This window comes from Rutilus rutilus (assembly GCF_951802725.1).
Source record: "Rutilus rutilus genome assembly, chromosome: 5".
NCBI lineage: Eukaryota > Metazoa > Chordata > Actinopteri > Cypriniformes > Leuciscidae > Rutilus > Rutilus rutilus.
Window position 1 is genome coordinate 4,112,713 of NC_140213.1, and position 22,770 is coordinate 4,135,482.

The following is a 22,770-nucleotide window of genomic DNA, read 5'->3' on the forward strand; positions in this document are numbered from 1 at the left end:
AGGCAGCGAGGGGATGGGTAGGTTTAAGGTTGCGGTTAGGGTTAGCTGCCTGGAAGGAGCCATTGGGGGCTAAAAACACCATCGAGCTTATGAAACTATCAAAAGATTACTCACCGCCACCATACTCTTAAAGATTTGGAATCTCGATTTTGCTCTTTGTAATGGTTCTCATTGCTCTTCCCTACAATAAAAAGTAAGTATGCAAAGTGATAGCATAAGCAGTCAGATGATCTCATATTCTGTTATCTTACAAGAGCTGAAATTGCCCATTAGAAAATATTTGCTTTTCTAGGGATTAAATCCTTGGAAGATGCAAGGGCTAAATCTACCCCACTCTTTTATCCTTCCCTTTCGCAAAAATTAATAATTATGATTTCATAACTAATGGAAGATCAAGTGTCCTTGCGGGAAAAATAAATAGGTGAAGACACTTGGAATGTGTATTACTTCGCATTTGGAAGTCTCAAAGTCTTAGCCTATCATTTGATAAACAGCTTCAAGGCATGGAGATTATTAACTTTTAATTGCAAATCACAAGATGCAAGATGTTTTGAAAACGTCCTGCTTATAGTCTTATGAAGATAAACAAAGGTCATCAATTCGACTCCAGATTTCATTTCCACACAAGTGCAATGCCCTGAACAACACCGAACTTCATTTAATCTCTTTTTTCGCAAGACAGGATGCTTTTAAATTGACTTATTATGAATCAAATGCAAACAAACATGCCAAACCTAGATTTACAATTTGTCACCCCTTAGAGCCACAAACAATTCTTATAAACTTTGAGTTGGAAATTTTGAGTAAAATAATTTAAGAAAGAAATTGACAACAATAAAGTCCCGTTACTGAAAGCCAATGCAACTATTTTGGACCAACAGTTGCTGGCAAACATTCAGAGCTTTCCAAATCCCATAGACCCAGTCTGTGTTTGCTAAAAGATGATTCTTACTAAATCAAATATTAGAGACAAAATTGATTAAATAGCTGGTTTATGTCCCATTGTGTTTGAACTATTGCACATGTAACTGTGCACAACATTGAAGCAGATGTTATTTAAACGGACGATTAGCTTTGCTTGCAATTCCACCCTGCTGGGCTGTGACCTAAGACACATCTGCAAACACACTCCTATAGCCTGAATGACAGACGAGACTCTGTACAGATGTTCTGTTACTTACAAACGTCAAGCTGTCAGCGTTTCTGTGGTGTAATTCACTTTGACATGTTGAGTAAGAAACACTTTTGAGCTTTGATCAGCATCTAGGATTGTTTCCCCTGGATCTATTAAGCTACATGCAAATTGCAATTTACTGTACACATACTTCTGTTTTTCAACTTAATGAAACCATGAATACAAACAGTGAAAGGACATTTCAAAATTTTGATTTTGAAAAGACATTTCTTTTTAGTTATTATAGACTGTTATTATAAATGACTGATCCGTATGCTTTTTTTGGTGCCGTCGGCCTGTTGGTGAAGTTCACTTTCTAGTGTTGCTGATTGACCAAACAAGCAGTTACTAACGTTGTAGGGACCCCAATAGCCGATTCCTAAGTGCACCTTATGATGGTATTTTTACTGCTTCATTGTCATCTCCACCCATCGTAAACACTTCGCCAGCTTCCAACCACCACCTATTCACAATCTGACCCCGCCACGCCTCTTCAACTAGAGGTACCCAACCGTTTCTCATAACAACTTCTTCTCTTTTCCAACCTACTGCATAGTCAGAGGCCATGACAATGCTCTCAGAAAACAAAATGAGTCTGCTTGTAGTGGTCACGCCAAAACCCAGCCCACGCTCACCGCCAGTGCCCCAGCACCTCTATTTCCTGCACACTTTGATGCTTATTCAAAGGTATATCTTATTTTCTTTCCATCACCTTTGGTTTCCCAACCCCTGACTCCACTCTGCTATAACACTGGCAATCTGGCCGGGCATCACTCATGCATCGAGCCGTTGAAACCGTACCCGTAAAGACTCTGCCAAATGGAGAGGAGTGAAAGAATTGGGGAGAGCAAGAGATGGAGAGTTAGAATATGGATCGCCGAGTGTTTACCGTTGAATTCTGCCTCCCGCAAAGCAACACATTAGTGACAGCGCTGTGAAGGGAGATTTGATTTGGGCCAGTGAGCCACGTATGTCACTTGTCTCCATTCCTGGCATGTTTTCGATTACACTTCCTCTTCTTTCTTGTTTCGTTGCCGATCCATCTATCACAGCCCGCAGCAGCCACGTGAGCAGGCGACTGGAGCCGTTGCTGAAACAGACGGGCCTCATTGTTGTGCCAGACACGTCAGGAGAGGCAAAACACCACCTCACCCATTCGGTTCCCAACAGATTGCTTTCCCCCGTCCCAGAAGCTGGATTACAGGCCATATCACCTCACTCTTCCACAATCTTGTTTTTGATGTCAATAACTCAACCTGCGAAGCCACTGCTATAGAAGCCCACTGTAAATGAAGTGAAATTTCCTCCCCTGCAATTACTATTGCATCAAACCCACTCTGAAGAATAAAAGAGATCGCTCTCTTGCTCTCTCACATGCCCTTCCTTTTAGTTCCTGGAACTGAAACATCGCCCATCCAGTTGATTTAAAAAGCTTGTCGCTGACATCCAAGGTCCCCAGTTGATTGAGCCACTGTTTCAGTCCATTTGGTTAATTGCAAATCCATTTGCCTGCATGTTATTTATTGTTTTCTTCAGACACATGCTACAAGTTAAAAGTCTTGTCACCTTGAACCAGGTCTTGTCTCTGGCTACAAATCATTTATTGTTTAATAATGGTTTTTGAAAATATGCTGGTCTTATATATTGTTAAACAACAACAACAACAAAACTACTTTCACAGTGAAATTGCTCCTCTGTTCAGTGATATTTTTGCTCTCTCAACTCTCAGTTCAGTACAGTAGTAAATTACAAATACATACAACCAATAAATCAGTGCACATTAAAGGGATGGTTTGCCTTGTTCCAAGATTCTCTTTCTTCCATGCAGCAAAAAAAAGGTCCTTCCCTCACAATGACAGTAAATGAAGGCACAAACACATAAAACATTGTGATTTCTACAATATTTCTCAAATATGATAGCTTTGTGTGATGAAAAGACCATAATTTAGGTCATTATTTGCTTGAAAATCTCTTCCGATGTAACTCAGTTGCATTTGCCACAATGCATATGTTGTGGCAGGTTTTACATCAACGATTTGACGTGTTCGTTTCTCATATAAAGCCATCATATGGCTTCAGAAGACCTTGAACATTTGTCGTATTTGCTAGTTTTAATGTAGTTCTATGCTGCTTTTTTGTCATTGTTTGTCTTCAGTCACCTAGGAAAATCTCAAATTATTAGTGCTTCAAGGAAAGAAATGATGGTGAGTAAATGACAGAATTGAACTGTAAAAGCAACTGAGAGATCGCTAACAGGCAATATATCAGGACATGCAGGACAGAAAGACAGAATTATGGATTGAGGTTTTCCCAGCCAAGTGGAGGGTGGAAGAATTGCAGCCCACTGGCCAGTAATTAAAAAGGAGCGATCAATCCGCGCTGCTGACTGACTCATGAGAAATCTATCGAGTGACTGCGGTAAAGCGCTAATTTGAAGCCATTAGAGGATGCAGAGTTTGCAAACAGGCCGGTAATGATGATGGCTTGCATGGCTACAGGGTTGCCCTTTGTACTGCTGTCAGACTAAGAGTGTCTGGGAGAGTTAAAATTAGGAAGGGAATGTCTGACAAAAAACCTCAGCGCCACAGCCCGAAATAACAGCTCCTTCCTTTAATGACCAGTGCCATTTGTAGTGCACGGGCACAGCCGTCAGTAGAGACAGGCCTATGGCAGAGGAACATTGAACGGCTCTGGGATGCTGAGGTCTGCGAAGAGAAATGCAGAACCTGATTTCACCGAGAGCAACGTGTTCCTGAATCAACATCTTTGTTGACCCTGGAAGAACATTCCAATCAACCAATCAAATTCAAGGAACATGTTTACAGTTTATATCAAATTTAGGCTTAAAACCAGGGTTAGATGCTTCTACATCAGTGTTATTCACCCATCATTTCTATCTGATTTTAGGGATTACTTATGGGTAGGGTTAGTTTTAGGGGTGGGGATATGTAAAGTCCAGGTTCAGAAAGTAAAAGTCCTCCTCAGTATTTTGTTCCAATCACCTGGATTTGCTAATTAGCAGAGTTTTTCAGCCAGGAGATAGATTAGTCAAATCAGCTGGATGAGTTCATGGGTGGAATTAACATATTGCAGGACTTTTACTTTCTGACCCCTGGACTTTACACCTCTGGTTAGGACAACATTTTAGGACAGGAATGTTGTTCCAGTATCAAGAAAAAATGATGACCCTGGAATGCAGCCTTAACTCTGCAAAATTGACTTGATTCCCAAAGCTGTCTTTTAGGGTTTTTTTTTTTTAAGTTTTTTTGTCTCCATATAAGGAGCTCAAATACCCCCTTTGAGATGGACAATCTTTCTTTTAGTAATTGTGCAAGATTATATTCATAGCAAAATCTACCAGAAAAATAGTACTAAGATATTCTTTAATCATTTTTTTTTTTTCTGCTAAAAGCAGTCAAGTGGAGCTGAGATTTAGCTGATATGATTTAAAAAAAAGTGTTTCTCCATCTTTGCCCTGCTCTGCTATGATCAGCCACACTCAGAAAGTTACTAATAAAAAGTCACTTAATCCAAATGCCCTTAAACACATTAAATTAAATATTTCTAGCAAGGACATCTAACTCAGAAATACAATTTTCATTTTTTCTGTCACATTTAAAATGGATCCGCATGAGAAAGCTAATAAATATCTACAATAACCATCTTTGCAGGTCAAGAAAGAGTCAAGACTGCCTGTAAAAAGCCTGAAGTGGAGCAATCCTACTGTGCATTTTTATCTACTGAGAGATCTGTACTTGAGCCTGCAAACGGAAAAATAAGACCTCCAGCTGGCAAACAAGATATCTGTTAGATCTGAAGTTTGCAAAATTGCAAAAATAAAAAGTAGCCTATTTCATTTAATTGTCATTACGACCAGAGTCTCACCTTAGCATTATCTGAAAGCTGCCAGTTAATACTTTCATAGGCCAAAAATAAAAAATAAAAAATAATGATAATAAAAATAAAAATATTACGTAGAAGTTTAAAGAAAAGATGAATCTCTGTTATCAGTCCTCATTCTATTATCTGTCTTTTTAGTTTTGGGGGAGGGAATAAGGAGGATGTGAAACACTTCATAAAACACTACTAAAACATACTAAAACTAATGATTTACATACCTGTACAAACTTTTTTTTTTCTTTTTTTTTTAAATAAATGATTATGTGTTCCCTTTTGTCACTACCAAAACAATTATGGCATGTTTCAGTCATGACTGTTTCGGTAGTGACAATTTAAGATACTTTTGAGCCTAGTTCAAAGATGATAACCATCACATGGTTACCTAGCACAGTTCTGAACAGTTGCACAAATACAGTTGCAAAAATAAAAATAATTGGAATTACACCCAAAAAAGTTTGCTTAATTGCTGAAAAAAAGGTGTTTGGTAGTGACATCCCTTAAAGTTGCACACATATTTTTAGACTTTTGAACACATTTCCCTCAATATGATGGTACCTATCTATAATGAAAGAGAGGCTATGAGAGAGAGGGACACAGGAATCTTTCCTGATGTAGGGGTGTAGTTAAAATCAGTCTCAGCCAATGGACTAAAACACACACTGTTTTGGTAGTGACATGGAAATGCGGGACACATTTTTTTTTACGTAAAGTTTCATGATTTAAAAAATATATATATAATTTTTTTTTTTTTTTTAAGAAATCAAAAATATATATTTTTTAAAACAAAAATGGAATAAATGTAAAAAAAATATATATATATTTCAATATCATTTTCACATGTTGAATTTAAATGATTTTATATATATTAAGCTTACTTATCTATTGAATCCCACAATAATATTTAAAACATAATAGAAGGATCTTAGTAAACATCTAAAATTTGAATACTTCGGACAGCAGTTTGCACCAGTTCTGTAGAATGGCACATAAACATCTGAATATACAGGTATAAGTCAGTATAGCTTTCCATTTCACAAATTTGGATGTGCATTTTGGGATACTGCATTAAAAAAAAAAAAAAAATGCTGGATTAAATGCACATACATGCTCCCTTGATTTAAAACATGTCCATACAGTGGAAAAGCTGTGTAAATCCCTAAATGCGCATCAAAAAAGTCAAATGACTGATTTGCTCTAACATTTAACTCTAACATGAGCTCTCGTCATTCTGAAATGCAGAGATTGTTACAAAACATCAAGTAATTTATTGCATTTAATAAAGAGCCACTGTTGCTACAACTTTTGCTACAACAATTTCCCCATAAGGGGCCATTTTGTTTTGTTTTTTAGCAAATGGAATGGAAACAGTTTAGTAGTGATATTTCCATTTTTAATTAAATTGCACTCGTAACTTGGATAGAAACCTAGCTACTGTGGCTCAGTGGTGCCAGATCTACAGTAGCATACCCTAACCTACAGTACAACACATCACCCATCAACTGTATCAGAGAACTGAGGCTCGCTCAGAAACCGGCGGTAACTTGAAATGCCCAGTCAACACTGTCAGTCCTATTGATGTTTCAGTTTTACCTTACCCAGGATCACACGTGGGGTCACATCGCACATCAACGTTCACACAGAACATTAAAAAACTGCACAGCGCACATGTGGCTTTTTCATCCTCAGATTTTCTACAGATCCAGATCTTTAAACTTTCATCTGTGGGAATAATTTATATTGTTTGTGTGCACAGCTGAACAAACTCATTGAATACTTTTAATAGAGTAAGCAAAGATTGAACAGCTTTCTTTTTTCAGCCTAATTAAAGACCTCAGCGCCGTACAATTCTGAACAACCTCTTCTTGACTGTAATTATCTTTCTCTTTGCAGTGACCTCCTCTTATTGTGTCCTTTTCTCTTTCTTTCTCTCTCTACTTCTCTCCGCCAGCTGCTTACTAACTTTGATTTTCTCTTGCCCCAGATCTGTTCAGTAATGAGCATGCAGGGCAATCAATAATTCACTGGAGTTTGAATAAAACCCAGGATGATCAGGTTTGGGTGTTAAACAGAGAGAGTAATCAGTGCCATTCATGAAGTTGTTTTCTGCTGGTCTTAACGGCCCTCACACAATGTCTCCTGGCTGCTCTTAGATTGCCTCTACGCCCCCTCAGTCCTCACTCGCTTTTCCGCTTCCATGCTGCCATTACGTACGCTCCACATACACACTCGGCACACTGCGATGATGGTTTCCACATACAGTACATTCAAATCACACCTGCTCTCTTTAAATGGCGATTCAGTTAAACCACTCTACTATGATCAAACCTTGTTCCTTGATGCTTGGCCCGCAACGTTGTTCAGAATACCGTAAGATGTTAGAAAGTTGTTTTTCAGTTGCAGCTTTTCTCTCCATGTGTACTTGATATGAAATGATCTAAATGAAACAACCCAGGCTTATTAAAAATAATTAGCAAAAATGATATTACAGTACATTGTTACTTTAATGTTTAGTGATAGTCAAAACTCAAGTGGGTGGCACTAAAACACGGTCAAATTTACTGTAAAAGTTAGATAAAACAGATAAACGATAAAAACGGATAAACGTTACAGTGACAGCAGTTTGAAAATGAAACTGGTGGGTGGCATTCAAATTAAATATCCTATTGACACTAAGGGCCCTGTCCGAATCCACTTTTGCTAGTTTAACGACGGGGTCTAAAAGGGTTGTCTCTATTCTCATAATGAGTAATGGGTGTGTTTTGGGATTTACGTGCGTTAAACCAATCAGAGTCTCTGATCCCATTCCCTTTAAATGCCAGTTGCGCTCGCGCCATGACAGATTCGCTATTTACATGACGGAATGTTATAGTGGAAAGACCGAACGCGTCTCCAGAGCGCAAACGCAACTGCTCGTGCGCGAGGTAAAAGTGTGCAGGCAGAACATCTACGGGACAAGCGGATTCCACCGTATCTTTATGTACACAATAATAATCTTTTATATTGTAATCCTGCATGTTTGTGTGCTGTTGTGCGTCCCTGTGTTTAATAAGCAGATTGTACGCACGTTGTGGACCCGCCTATAGGCGCACATTACTAACGCGCTCATTAAATAACAAAGAAAAAAAGAAAAATATTGCGCCATTGACTTTAGACCAGGTTTCAGTTGGTCAATGGCACAGTCTATTTCTGTTGCCTCAAAATAGCAAAGTGCCAACAATGCGCCAGAACACACCTCGTTCTCAGACCAGCATGCCCATGCATTTGCTATTTAAACAACTGGCACAGGACGTGAAAATGAAAACTGCATCAGACTGAAACTAGCAAAAAACACGTACGCGCTTGGCGCTGCATTGCGCCGGGTGTAAGATAGGGCCCAATACCTATAAACCTAACCGATAGTTAACAAAAGCAAACATGAGATAAAAAATGCCCTACAATGTCAGAAAAGCCAAACATATTGAGCTGGTATCTATTAGCTGGTAGCTACACTGTAAAAAATTTGCTGTAGGTATGCAGCTGTTTGCCAGTAACTTACTGTAGATTTAAATATTATGTGATGTCATAGTTTACAAATCGTACACTATAGCAAATGTGTTTTCAGGTCATAACAGTACTGTGCAAGGAACTGCACACAATGAGTCTTCATTAATTGATAATCTGCACCGTAATCATAATATGTGTGAAATGCAATAAACATTGTGGTTTTACTTCCTCTTGTGTTTATTTCAGGTAGACACTTTAGATTTTTTTGGAGGTTTGCAAAAATATAGGTAGAGGCATGTTTTCCAATGAGCCTAGGTTGCACTTAATGTGCAGGCACTGGAAGTGACTCACTAACCTTTATATGTTGTGTAAGTCTAGCATTTCCCAGAAGAAAATCTAACAGCTCAGGGGTTCACGTTGTAGCACAAGTTCATATCGAAATCTCAAAATCTTGAGTGCAGACCTGGTATCTTGGCAGATCTCCCAACATTATTTTCCTTTTCCTTCTTGTGTAGTTCCACCTGAAGACCCAGTCATCACCGGAGGACCTGTGGTGAGCCTGAGAGCGGGCGACCCCCTCAATCTGACATGTCACGCGGACAATGCCAAACCCGCGGCCTCAATCATCTGGATCCGAAATGGGGAGGTGCTGAATGGAGCCATGTACAATAAGGTAAGGATTGAGGGATGTGTACTAATCATGATAAGTTGAAACATATATGATTTGCCACTGGTTTACCACATCAAAGGTAGGTAAGAAATTCCACCACAGGAATAAAATTGGTCAGATATAGCCATAACTTCAGTGACTTGGAAAATTGGTCACTTTGTACAACTTTGCACATTGAATATATATCAACGTAGAATCTCGAGACACAACATAAGTATGTGATTTCGAGACCACGACATATTATCACGTTCCCACAAGTTAATATGACATTTCCACGAATTAAAATCTTGTGGCCTCGACGAAACGAACATGTCCCCTTCTGCTCACTGTAACTGCAATTGTTTTATAATAACCAGAATAGCGTCAGATAATGTCTTCTGTATTTTGATGTACTTCCGAGAGTAACAGGTTGTCGAAGAAGAAATAAATGTAGGGTGGAGACTTGGTTCTAATCATTGGTTGTTGATTGGATGTTGTAATGGCAGCGAGGTACTCAAATGTTCATAGTTATGACATTTTGATTAAAAATTGCAAGGCCCTTTTCTTTTTTTCTTTCTTTCTTTCTTTCTTTCTTTCTTTCTTTCTTTCTTTCTTTCTTTCTTTCTTTCTTTCTTTCTTTCTTTCTTTCTTTCTTTCTTTCTTTCTTTCTTTCTTTCTTTCTTTCTTTCTTTCTTTCTTTCTTTCAAATGAAACCTATACATGGCAGATCTATGACTTTAATAAATTCCTTCCCCAAAACAAAAGTTACAGCATTGTATACAGCTAGTTTATGCATCTATCAATACATTTTACATTTAGTTTCGTTATATTCTTTTTGAGCCAATATATATATATATACAGGCGGCTTTCTTCCATTTCATATGAAATGACCACTTGTAGTGAGAGCCATCTGTGGTCATGATTGCTTGCACCATCTGCACTCCTTCGCTTTAGCCTTTAGCTCCGTTTGATTGGAAGAAAATCCCTGGAAATCCAGCCTCTAACTGAAATGACAGAGACATGTTTGTCCTCCTTACCCTGCGAAATGTGTCAACACAAACAAACAGATGGCAAGACAAGGCAAAGCCATATTGTTTCCCCCGAATATTTTTTTCTTTGAACGTTCCTCTTATAAAAAGGTCCCCCTCTCCTATAAGACTGATGTTTGAACGTGATATGTGATCAAGCCCCAATCCTTGTGTCATAATGCTGTTAATAATCCCCTCCACTGCAATCAAAACTAATAATATTTCAGCTCAACTTGCTTTTCCGATCTTCTGCTGGGGTCAGCACCTGAGTAATCAGCACAGCCATACAAATAAAGAGCGTTTGCAAGATCCTCTTGGCTAATGCTAACGCTACCCCCTCTTTCTAGCTGATCTGATTATTGGCTGTTTCTAAAGAGCAGATAAACACCATTGATTTAGCTGGTGTAAGTGAATGCCATACTGCCCATCAGCACACTCGCTAAGGGAGGCATCACTAATCGAAGGACGAGTGCTCGTTTCTTTTGCGGTTGGTGCGGTGACGGGTGTGAGGGACAGGGCATTGTGATGGATGTAGGCAGTTGAGCTTTCTAATATCTCTATTCATGCTATTAAAAAGCAATGCACTCAATTAAGACACAATCACTTGGTCTGAATAATGGAGAATGGGACGAGCGGAAACATTCTCATACTCCCCCTTCATCAGGCTCATAATCGAGACAAATGAAGGCCAATGTCTGTATGAAGTATGCAGCGAATATGTCTTTCTATAGGACTGGCATTTCTGCTATCGGAGAGACTTAATAATTCAAATGACTATGTGTCATTCTTCCATTACTAGTTTTGTAATGGCCTCTGAATGTCATTACTTGATGAGCTGCAGTAAAACACAGATAGAGAGGTGTTGTAGATAAGGCGATAAGGCACAACAAAGGCACACGGATGGAATAGAGGAAATCTAAATCAGGTCAGCGATTTGAAGATTTTGCCTAGTGTGCACATTTTTAAAGGGTCTATATGTAAGAACATTAATGTTTTACTCGCTTTTTTATTGCCAATGTGAGAACAGCTTGCAATGAAAATTAAAAAAACGAGACCTTCCCCAACTTCCTAGGTTATCTGTGAAAGCCTGATTGACTGATTTGTATGTGAAGGGAAAAATAAAATGATGTGACGTTGACCTCTCTCTTCCGGTCTATGACACATGAAATGAATTTTTATACAAAATTCAGGATAATGCCGAAATATCCATTCTGTTCAATGTCAATGTGTCATGCAAAGAAAAACTATAGTCTCCCATAACCAGATCTATGTAGTCTATATTCTCAAGTATACTTTATAATCAAACTGTCATAACAGTGTAATTATAATGACCATTTCTGTCGACATGATGACGGTGTCACCGCTGTCATTTATGTTGTGTTTATTTTGTTACTGAGAGGAAAATATTATATATAAAGCAGGGTGGACAGCGTCAGGATGTTCGTTAAAAGTATATTGCTGCAAAGGAATTTCCAAATTATTTTTTACTTTTAAGCAAATAATGAAAAAGAACTTCGCTGTGAGTATATCGGGGCATTAAATCACAGTCAGTCTCTTATATGTAAAGTGTGCATTAGTATGCATGAGCAATAAGTTGCTGGCTGCAGTTCACTTAATGGCTGCCAGTGTAACTAATAACAAGGGTTTCTGAATTCTGAATCCTTTAAATGATTTTAATTCTATCGTTTTTTTTTTATTTATTTTTTATGCACAGTTTTGCATCTTGTCTTGCCCAATCCAAAGGTTTTCAATTAAGACCTTTTGTTTTGCCTTCCTTTGAGGGGGGTTCAAAACTTAATTGGGTGGATCACACCTCCTCAAACCTCCTTGTAAATCATTTAGCAATGGCTACAAATGGCTACAGGAATTGCAAAAAAAATAAATAAATAGAGAATATATTTATATACACTATTTCTTTCTCCCTCCTCCACAACTGCTCAAAACCTCCCCTTTCCCGTAAATTTAATTTTACCCCTAAGACTTCATCCCTGCTTCGATTTCTGTATAATTAGTGAAGGCTTTTAAATAGTAATGCTCACCATGAGAGAATATTTCAAAATTTCAGATAGAGTTCTAATTAACTTTAGTATCAAACTGAAAGTGGCAAAATGTGTCATGCTGCTGAAGCCGGTTGCACACAGCGCAGCTCCACAGAAACACAAGCCCGACCGTCGCCTTCACGCCGAATTCTGCTAAGGCTTGAAGCATCAGTCTCTGCCTCCACCCCACCACTTCTCTTCCCTCCCCACCGCACCCTCCTCTTAATTAACCTTCTTGCGGTTTTGCCACTGAAATTAAAAGTGGGAGAGGAGAGAAGTAAAAAGGCATCTAATTAATTGCACCGTAAAATGGTGGAAATTAATCAGAACTGGAGGTGCAAGATTAAATTAGTTAATCAAAGAATGGCTTTTAACCCCAGGAACAGAGACAGAACTATACACTCTTTTTGAGGGAGATGGAAAAACAAAGCCGCAGAACACTTATCTCTCTCAAAGTGAAATTAATACGTGGTAATAGGCGGCGAAATGTGTGGCCGTGCTGGTCTTCAATTATTGTGGCTGATTCGACACACCTTCCAGCGACGGTTCTCGTTTGAAAACGCGTTAAGGGACTTTGCAATGACATGCTAATGTTGCCTAAATTATAGTATTAGTGTGCCTTGAGGTCTAATCAGCAAATCGCTGCTGCTTTTTTCCAGACGTCAACCTTAATTTCACACAATTTTAGTCTGCGCACTTCAAAAGGATGTTTACTGACATTTGCTAACCTTTAAACAGAGTGAACGGCTAGATGAGGCCAACACAGACACTTTATTTTCAGATTTTGACATTTGACAAGGGACAGGCCCATTTGACATGCACATGCAGCTGAGGCATTGTGCCTTAAAACACATCTAGTTTTGACACTTCTAATTCTGTCTCAGGCCTCATTCTTACGCTGTATTCTCCACTTCTGATGTCCACCCTTCACTTCCTGTGGGAAGAACTGACACGCTCCAGGCTGCGCCACCAGAAATTATCTATTTGTAATTTGGAGCTATTTTTGGCCCGGTCCTGGTTAAGTGTTGAGTCCTTGGCTGTTTCAGGCCCCATTCAAGATTAATGACTTCAGACAGGCCCTGAGCAATGAGGGAAACAATCCGGACTGTGTCAGGCAGGATATTACATTGACACATCCTGCGGCTGACAGCTTGTGTCTTTCAGCCAGTGAGGTGAGCACCTAGTCTGCTGGAGCAACAGTCATCACGCTCACTGCTCGACTCTCTGACAAACACAATATGCAGTACAGTATAGAACGGCCAAAATTAAGTGAAACCCCTTCAGTAGAACCATATAAAGGAAAGGGGAGGGGAGGGGAGGGAAGGGTGAAGTATTATTATACTGTAGCTAGTTTTAACATAGGTAGTGTTACTCATAAATGTTTTAGGCTCACTGGAATGATGCAAATGCGCCTCCACCAACAAACTCAAATTCACTGCAGTTATCAGCTGAAATTTCCACTAGTGGCTGTAAAGAACATTTGCATGGTTTCTTGCACAATGTAATGATCTCAAAACACTTTTACCATAGTGTATCACATAACCAGCATAACCATATGAACAGCTTTTCTGATGTAGTAAACTTGCTCGGTAGCTCACCTGGTACAGCGTTGCATGTGATACAAAGCACTCAAGTTCGAGACCTGTGATAAAATAAATAAATACATTTACAATAAAAGAGCTCAAGCCTCATAGAAGCAAGGTAAAACACCATGGTTGGTTCAGTACATGAGTTTTTAATCACACGTTTTATTTTGTTAACACTATAGATCAGGTGCCTACAATAATAAACTCATAACAGCATGTGACAGAAGCAACAAAACAACAGCTTGACAAATGAAATAGCAAGCGCACCTGCTTTTTGTTGACCTCACAATAAACAAATACTTAATGCGCACAACTAACAATTGTGATCAATCAAGGTGAAACACAAAGAATAACTAATGAGCCAACAAAACATCAAAATGTTAAAACAGTTCTGCCGGTTACAAATACGCTTACACATTCACACTTGCCTATAGCTTGATTGAACAAATACATTTCACTTGGCAAGGCAGACATGCCAATGTAATCTCATGTAAAATTGCTGTATCCTATGAAGAACAGTGCTGTGTGATGATTTTGTTACAAAAAACACAGTAAATCATGGTAGAAGCTCCATTTTGGTCATCCAAGTTTCCAACTTTCAATTTCAAAATGGCTGCCGCATGAACATTGTTGTTTACTTTAATCTTGAGTCTCAGCTTCAAATTCAAAATGGCTGCCGTGTGGAATGGAGGGTGGAGAGAGGAGAGGGTTATTTGATTATTTGACTACCCAAAAAGGCTTTTTCAGTTGTGAGAAAGGTGAGAAATGTATGGTTTTGCTCAAAGACTATTCATCACGGCCTTTGTGGCACCTGTAATGACACATGTTTAGTGTGTCTTTATGCTTCCCTTTCTCCCCCTCTCTTCTCCTCTCTACACTCTTTCATTTTTTTGTTCTCTCTGTTGGTGGGATTGTGAGGTTTCATTGCTATATTTCAAATGGGTAGCAAAAAAGAAAAAAATTAGTAATTACTACTATTAGCAAGCTCCCTATCACTGGCCTCTGCAATGACATGACTAATTACTATCGAGTGACTATTATGGTTCAAAAGTACATTATTCTTCTGGATTCCTTGGGAGAGCCGATGACATTAATACATGGTCTTATAGAGACACAGATTGGGTCTTGACTGGCCACCCACGCAAGTCAGTGCTTTTGGCATTAAAAGGCCACAAGCTTCTGTGGGGGATTGGCTGAAGGGACATTTTGCTGGAACACTCACATGCTGGCAATTGCACTTTCATGAAACAATGTGCACAGCTAGATTTTGGGGTGTGTGTATATGTATATGTATATGTATATGTATATACATATATATATATACATATATAATTAAGCGAATTAATTTCCGATTGGAGGCGTGAAATATGCAGCCCGTCGTCAATTATTCCTTGCACATATATACAAGGACGTATTGATTTGAAGTGTGAACCGTTTAGCAGGGTCCAGATGCTCCCTTGTGAGGTTTATTTATTTATTTTTGTTTGTTTATTTTTGAAAAATGGTCTTTTGTAGTATCATCCACACATGCGTTGATAACATAACTGCAATAAAATAATAGCCTAATTAACAATTTCTTGTTTACATATAGGATATGATGTATTTAATTTAATTTAAGCACCCGAATTTTTTATAGAATTTTCTAAATCATGTGTGTACATAAATGTGTGTCGGCGTTGTGTGTACACAACCACCATATACTGGTGAAAATCCACCCACTCCTTTTTTTTTAATTCCCATAAATCATAAGCAGTGTCTCAGAATAAGCTGAGTTTATCAGTTTCTATGCAATGTGATGTCACAAACGCACCCACGACTGCTGACAGACTCCGCCCTATTAGCATGGACTCCACCCTCAGTGAGCTGTACACAGTCCGCCATGTTTATCTCATCGCCAGAGCATTTAACAGCAGCATTCAAGTAAGAAATGTATTCTTATTAAAATTAAAATGTTATTCAGTCAAGAACAGTGAGTGATTTTCTGTTTTTCTTTTGTTGTTTGTTTCATATTAACAGCATAAACAGCTACTGTAGGTACGGCATATTACGCTTTAATGCACAGATCTAATATACACATGTGATTTCTTTACTTGCTGTTCATGTTCACATACATAACCAACTGGGTTTATGTGAACTTTGTGTGTTTTTGACGTGTATTTGGAAGTTTAAGCGCAATAAGACGTGGAAGAGAACTTAGTTTAATACTCACGGTTATGCGTGCTTCGGAAAACCATATATCAGAAGTTTAGACTGATATGGCTTTAAAACGCGTGGGCATTTACAACATATGTAATTGTATAATACATATCTGGTATAATACATTATCTGTGGGATATTTTGAGCTGAAACTTCACAGACACATTCTGGGGACAACTGAGACTTATATTACATCTTGTAAAAATGAATTTGACCTTGACCTTGGAACCAGCAGCTTTGAGAGTCGAAGAAAAAGAGAATTAATGAGAAAGACAAAGTAAGAGATGAAGAAATATAGTGAATATCATGGTGCATCTCTCATGTCTGCAACACAAGCCAGGAGGAAGGCCTGCTGCAATGGCCAATTTATTCTGGTGAGTGACTGTTGTGTTGGCCATGCTGGTTAGCATCTCTCTTTCTCTCTGCCTCTCCATGAGTCATTGCTATGTGACAGAGAGTGTGGATTCTGTCGAGCGCTTCCAGATGGAGCTCTACGCTGGGCAAGCAAGGCCTAGCACAGACTATGGCCACTGGAAAAGAAGATTGATTTCTTCTGTGGTGTACAACATGCCACGCACCAAAGCTTCACTCTCAAACTGCACAAAGGAGCCCACAGACATGCTGTTTTCTCCCAAAAAAACAATCGGTCCATGTGCAGAGACACCATGAGCACAGTCCTGTTTGTCTCCATTTCCAGTGGACAGCTGGGGGGAAAAGTATTTTTATTTTTTTTATCCCAGCCTTGGGATTGATTTTGAATGATGTTGTTTTGTGCTGTCTTTCACCCTCAACGCCCATGACTGCAACTGAAAAAATCCCCCGTTTAGCTTTTCCTTAACTTTCCATACAATAACATCAATAAACAAAAATAATTGATTTAATTATTAAATAATTTATTATAATTAAGTTTTATAATTACTATACAAATTAAATAAATAAATGTGTAATTATTTCATAAATAAACAAAGGCACTGAAATGCTGTTCTGTACTCGTCAGTGGGGTTCTATCTGGAATCCTAGTGTTCTTGACAACATTTTTAAGAACCCTCCATGTTTAAAAAGGTTCTATACAAGGAGAAATGTTTTCAATGATTGCTTATACTTGTTTAATGTTTTATGGGTTATTTCAATAAAAAATAATAAAAAAAGGTATGTTTATGAGCTGTTCAATTATTATTCTCAAATAAAATATGAATTAAAACAAATGTAATTAATTCAAACTAAATCCATAGAATGATCCCATGATGGAAACCCCTAAAAGGTTGCATATAGGTTGCGTTTAAGGGTGTGGATCGTTCCTAACTACTTCATTGTCTTCATGTAGGCTTTTGTTCGAGATGGGCGAAGGGAGAGCACCGTAAGCACCCTCTACATTTCAGCCTCCAACATCGAATCTGGACAGAAGATCATCTGTCGGGCGTCCAACAAGGCCGTGCCCAACGGGAAAGAGACCAGTGTCACTATTGACATCCAACGTAAGTGATGCCACACTCTGATTTTTCCTCTTTTTATTGTACTTGCAAGAAGTCAGTTTTACTGAATTAAAACCTCTAAATACATTGTGATACTAATCTAAGGGCACTTAATTGTTCACTATTAATGGGATGGCTGTCTGCTGGAGTCTCATAATTAATTTAGAATTGCTCGTTCTGAGAGTGATATCAAGACGAGCCATCGTTTGCGTTGTAAAATTGACACCAATTTGTGAATCGTCTAGCGGTGAATGCAGTTTTTCTGATATTGTTCACAATTTAAATTTAGAAAGCACAAAAACTCACATCACAAACCATGTGGAAATTTAATCTCTACCCAATTTATTACTAATGGATAAAATCGTGTATTTTCTCCCTTTGAATATCCTGTTTCTTTCGGAAAAGAAAAAAAATCACTTTGACTTTAAACTGTTTACATCTCACCCACTCGTTCTAGTTCCTTTTGGCTGGCCGTTTAAGTCTCTTCTCTGGAAGTTTCAGAGAACAATGCGGTTCTACTTGCATAGCGCAAACCCTCATCAGTGATGTTAACTATGACTAATAAAGCAGAACATGCTATTTAGAGACTCATTGCCGGTGACAGCTCCATTGTGCAACTTCATGCGTGACATAAGAAGTACTTCGTAGCACAAAAGGGAGCTGGGTGCAGGGTGAGGCGTTGTGGAGCAAAGAAGGCATTAAAGATGATTAGCATTTGTGTTGCACCAGCTTAGATGTGTTTCTGCAAAGCAGTGGACGTATATGTATGGTTAAGGATGATTGGCCAACAAAAAGCTCCTTTCACCAGTGAGACACCTTTCAGCACGCCCCATCTTTTGGCATGCCCATTTACCCGACCTGCAGATATCCCTCTCCAGATCTGCTCCCCATTCCACCATCTGTGTTTTAATTAAACCACGCGAGAAATCAGACCTACTGTAATTGAACTCCGGCACAGCACTGACAAATTTGTCAAGTCTCTGCACTCTCTAATTTCATTACACCACTCTCACCACCTCTCCTTGGAAAGATGGAAATATTCCAAATGTATCACAGAGGCGAGCCGTCTTGTTGCAAAATTCTACGCGTTGAAAGGAACATCCCTGGGAGAGAGGCAGGTGAATGTGCAACGGGAGTCGTGCAAAGAGGATAATGAGGTTTTCAGAATTACATGCAGCCCAGTCCGCTTTTGAATGACTAAATGAATACCCGTCTGAGTGGGATACATTTACATCACCCTCCTGAGCTGGAGCTCTGCAAAGTATGAGACATTAAGTCAGAAGAAGGGAACAAATAAAGACGGTGAATAGTAAGCAATGACGGCAAGCTCCCCCTCTGAGGATCAAACACTAGCAGGTGTTTAATGAATAAGTTATGATGGTATCAGCAGGTGGGACATAGCTAAGGATGCAAAACCGATGCAGAAGGGTACGAGTGTTTCCACAGGGGCATCCTCCAGGCCACAGGGGGGGTGTGTAGCCATGCAAATCAGTTAATATTGATGAAGGACAGCTGTCTGCTGATGCACAGCACAAATTATTCAGGGTAGAATTGAGCACCTCGCACACTACTGCAACATGCCCAACCGCTAAACTCACGAGATCATTCCAGTGGAAAATACCGTTTAAGCGTTTAATATGAATGAATGAAGCCGATGGGTAACTACGTGGAAAAGTGTGTTCTCACAAGCATTCCCTCAGCTGTTCGATTATGAGTACGTTTAAGGCCAAAGTAACTTGTGTGCACACAAAAACAGTATTTTTGACTAAAACAAGTTGTATTAAATGTGCACTTGTAGTGTATTTTCAATCTTAAAAGTATATTTTAAATAAAACAACCTTGCAGATAATATAATATTAATAATTATACACTTTAATGACTGTTTCTTTACAAACTTAAGTACACTTTTAAAAAGTGCATTTTATAATGTCAAATTTTACTTTAATTTACATTTTGTTTTAATCATCTTTTGTCGTGCTTTAAACCAGGGGTCCCCAAACCCCCGGGCCGTGGACCGGTACCGGTACCGGGCCGTGGGACGTTTGGTACCGGGCCGCACAGAAAGAATAAATAACTTACCGTATTTTCCGGACTATAAGTCACTCCGGACTCCGGAGTATAAGTTGCATCAGTCAAAAAATGTGCAATGAAGAAGAAAAAACATATATAGCCTAAGTCGCACTGGACTATAAGTCGCATTTATTTAGAAATTCATTTCACAAAGAAAAAAACAATGTTACAGACGGGACAGTTCTCCGTTACGGACGTGAGCACTCTGGTAGCAGCACTAAAAGACTGCTTTAAAACTTTCACAGAGACCTCAAACAGAAAGCACAAAGCCTGTCTTTAGATTTAATTTCGTTTCGTATTAATTGTATCTTAATTTTAATCAATGTTTCATCAACCAATTGCCTGGATTTAATAAATAAGAAGTAAATATATTCGAAAATAGATAATCACGACACGGAGGCGCCGGCGCGTGAACGGGAGCTCGTCTCATAAATTAACCGAAACTCAGTGATAAGGTATCCTACTTGCCTCACAGACCTGAAACATATATAGAAAGCTTGAAATGTCTACTTTTAAACAGAACAATTCAAAACGAAAGAAAACTGACTGTTCTCTGCTTATATAATTCGTATGCAATGTGCATTTCTCTCTGGCGTGTTCACTACTGCGAAGACACTGCAGCCGACACTGACACAGAAAACACTTGTTTATCAGTAAACAATTAAAATGTCTCCTGCTATATTTTACATATTCATAATCATTTTGCCGGTTCGTTATGACAGCTTTTAGGTACTTTATTGGCAGCGCCACCCTTACATGTTACATGAATGCATCAGCACCGAAAACATGGAGATTTATTTTCTTTTGGGGGGCATTTTGTTTGTGTTCAGGCTTTCTCAGTTGTCTTTAGGCGTGATGTTACGAGGACACTGCTAATAAAGTTGCGAGTAGGCCTACACATTGGATTCACGTTTATTATTATATTTAAAAAAATACCCCAGTTTTTATGCCAGTCGTATCATTTTATTTTGTTGTATTTATCCACCACACCTTAAAGGCCGGTCCGTGAAAATATTGTCTGATATTAAACCGGTCCGTGGCGCAAAAAAGGTTGGGGACCGCTTATTTTATGTGTTGACTAACATTTTAAAGCACATGTACTTGATTATAATTTTAACTGCAGTGTGTAATTCAATATTTCAAGTAAATATATTTGCAATGTTCTAAATTGTGAATTCCTTATTACTGTGAACTATTACATGTGAAATAAGAAATATATTTAAATGCTTGAAATACAATGTTCAATAAAAAATTACATTAAAGTAAATTTTTTGTTTACCATAAAGCAGTACACTAAACCATATTTCAAAGACAATATTATGACATTACATATAAATATGTGCCTTTTGAGTTTAACCTTTACCATATCAACCTGAGTTTACATGTACGATTACATTTAATATACATTTAAAGTAAACTATAATGCATTTTCATTCAATTGCAAATAACATAATTAAGTGTCTAAAAAACATCACAATCAGTTAAGAACATTAATTTAAGGTTTAAAATTTCAATATTTCTTTTTTTTTTTCCGCAAAGGGTAGAATGAAATCCGGATGTACTACGTTCATCATGTTGTCATTGTCACCTGACCAACAACGTCAGTAGCATCGCTTCACTGCCCTTCACAACCCTCTCTTGTGGCCTCATGGGATCGTAAAGTGTCCATTGGATGTCCATTTCAGAATCTTGACTGAAGTAGCAGGTTATCTGTGTACTTGTTGCCTGCTGGTTTATGAATACTATGAATTCTGACTTCCTACACCTTTCACATACTGTTTTTCGCCTACTTTATAGTACGCATATTTGGATGCAGGGATTGAAAGAATCACTTAACGCTCAAAAAGACACCCGTCACTCGTCGCCACTCACCGCCAACAGAAAGAGCCATCAAGTAAATCATTTAATGAATCTTTTCGGTGAACTAAATCAAATTATTTGAGTCAATGGTATGCATCAGATCCCCTCTACTAGCTCTTATGGCTTTTCTAAGAAAATAAACAATTATAGATAAAGAACATATTTGCCATACTCCCTGAAAATCACAATAAGCAAAATGGACAGCAACGTAGTGCCCAGACACCGCTTTAGCAAGAGTAATGAGAATGAAAAAGAAAAATCAATATGCTTTATTTTACTTTTTTGTCCATGTGTATGTGTGTAGCTGGATCGATGTTGTGAGTGCAGTGCAGTGAACATGTTGCCATGTACCCTACACAGGCAGAAAGACAGAGAATCGATGGGTAACCCCAGGTGAACGACAGATATTCTTCCCGTCTGCCTGTTTAAAGGGAGTGACAAAAGGTTAAGATGAGAACCTTGAAGGAAGGAGGGAAGACTTTGATAAATTACTTTAGCCAAATGAAAGACACTTACTAAGACATTAAGGGTCGTGACACACCAAGCTGATGGCTGCCGTTTTCCAGCGCTAGAGTTGGTGAGCGTCTGTCGGGCTGGTGTTTGTGGTGTGTTACACGTCATCTAGACGTTCTCTCGTCTGCGGCTTTTCACCCATTCATTATGTTAAAACTGGATCTATAGATATAGATTCATTGCAATCTATATCTTTTATTTCGAATATATATAAATGCCATTTATATATTTTAGTTTGTCAAGAGATTTAAAGCACCATTTTTAAGTAGTGTGCATGTGTGTAAGTGCTCTAGTAAATAACAACAAGCCTATGATTGAATCTGGAAATGAAGCAAAATAACAACAAAAAAATGAGAATTAATCATCAGATGCCATGTCCGTAATTTATAGCAAAATAATCTAGCATTAATCTCAAACGGATTCCTTAAAAGAAGTTATTACTCCACCACCTGCGTGACGTCATTAACCAGTGTGGTTGAACGACAATACGGTTTCAGGAAACAGTCGTGACTAGCTAGTTGATTTCCTTAACGATGCATCGTGCTATTATAGTTAACACCAAGTTACATCGTGACCCCTGATTGGCTGTTCAGTTTAGCGAGCAAATCAGCGCACGAGAATAAACGCGAAAGTCATGAAAGCGTACAAAGAAGTCAAGGCTGTTCTAATTTTGAAACATCTTACCTGAGCTTTCCAATGTGCAAATATTTTCATAACAACATGAGGCGCCTGGAATCAATAAATTGGTCGACACTATTGATATTCAAAATGGCAAGTGCTGCTTTATTTAATGGTTTGTA

At 38.5% G+C, this 22,770-nt stretch overlaps 1 protein-coding gene across 1 annotated transcript in view; it reads left to right on the forward strand.

The window, feature by feature from the left end:
- Nucleotides 1-22,770, forward strand: part of kirrel3b (kirre like nephrin family adhesion molecule 3b) — a 184,109-nt gene that overhangs the window by 126,788 nt on the left and 34,551 nt on the right. Inside the window, 2 exon segments of the mRNA XM_084409034.1 lie at nucleotides 9,073-9,230; nucleotides 17,380-17,530. Of these exon segments, the coding sequence (XP_084265160.1) occupies nucleotides 9,073-9,230; nucleotides 17,380-17,530 (309 nt within the window).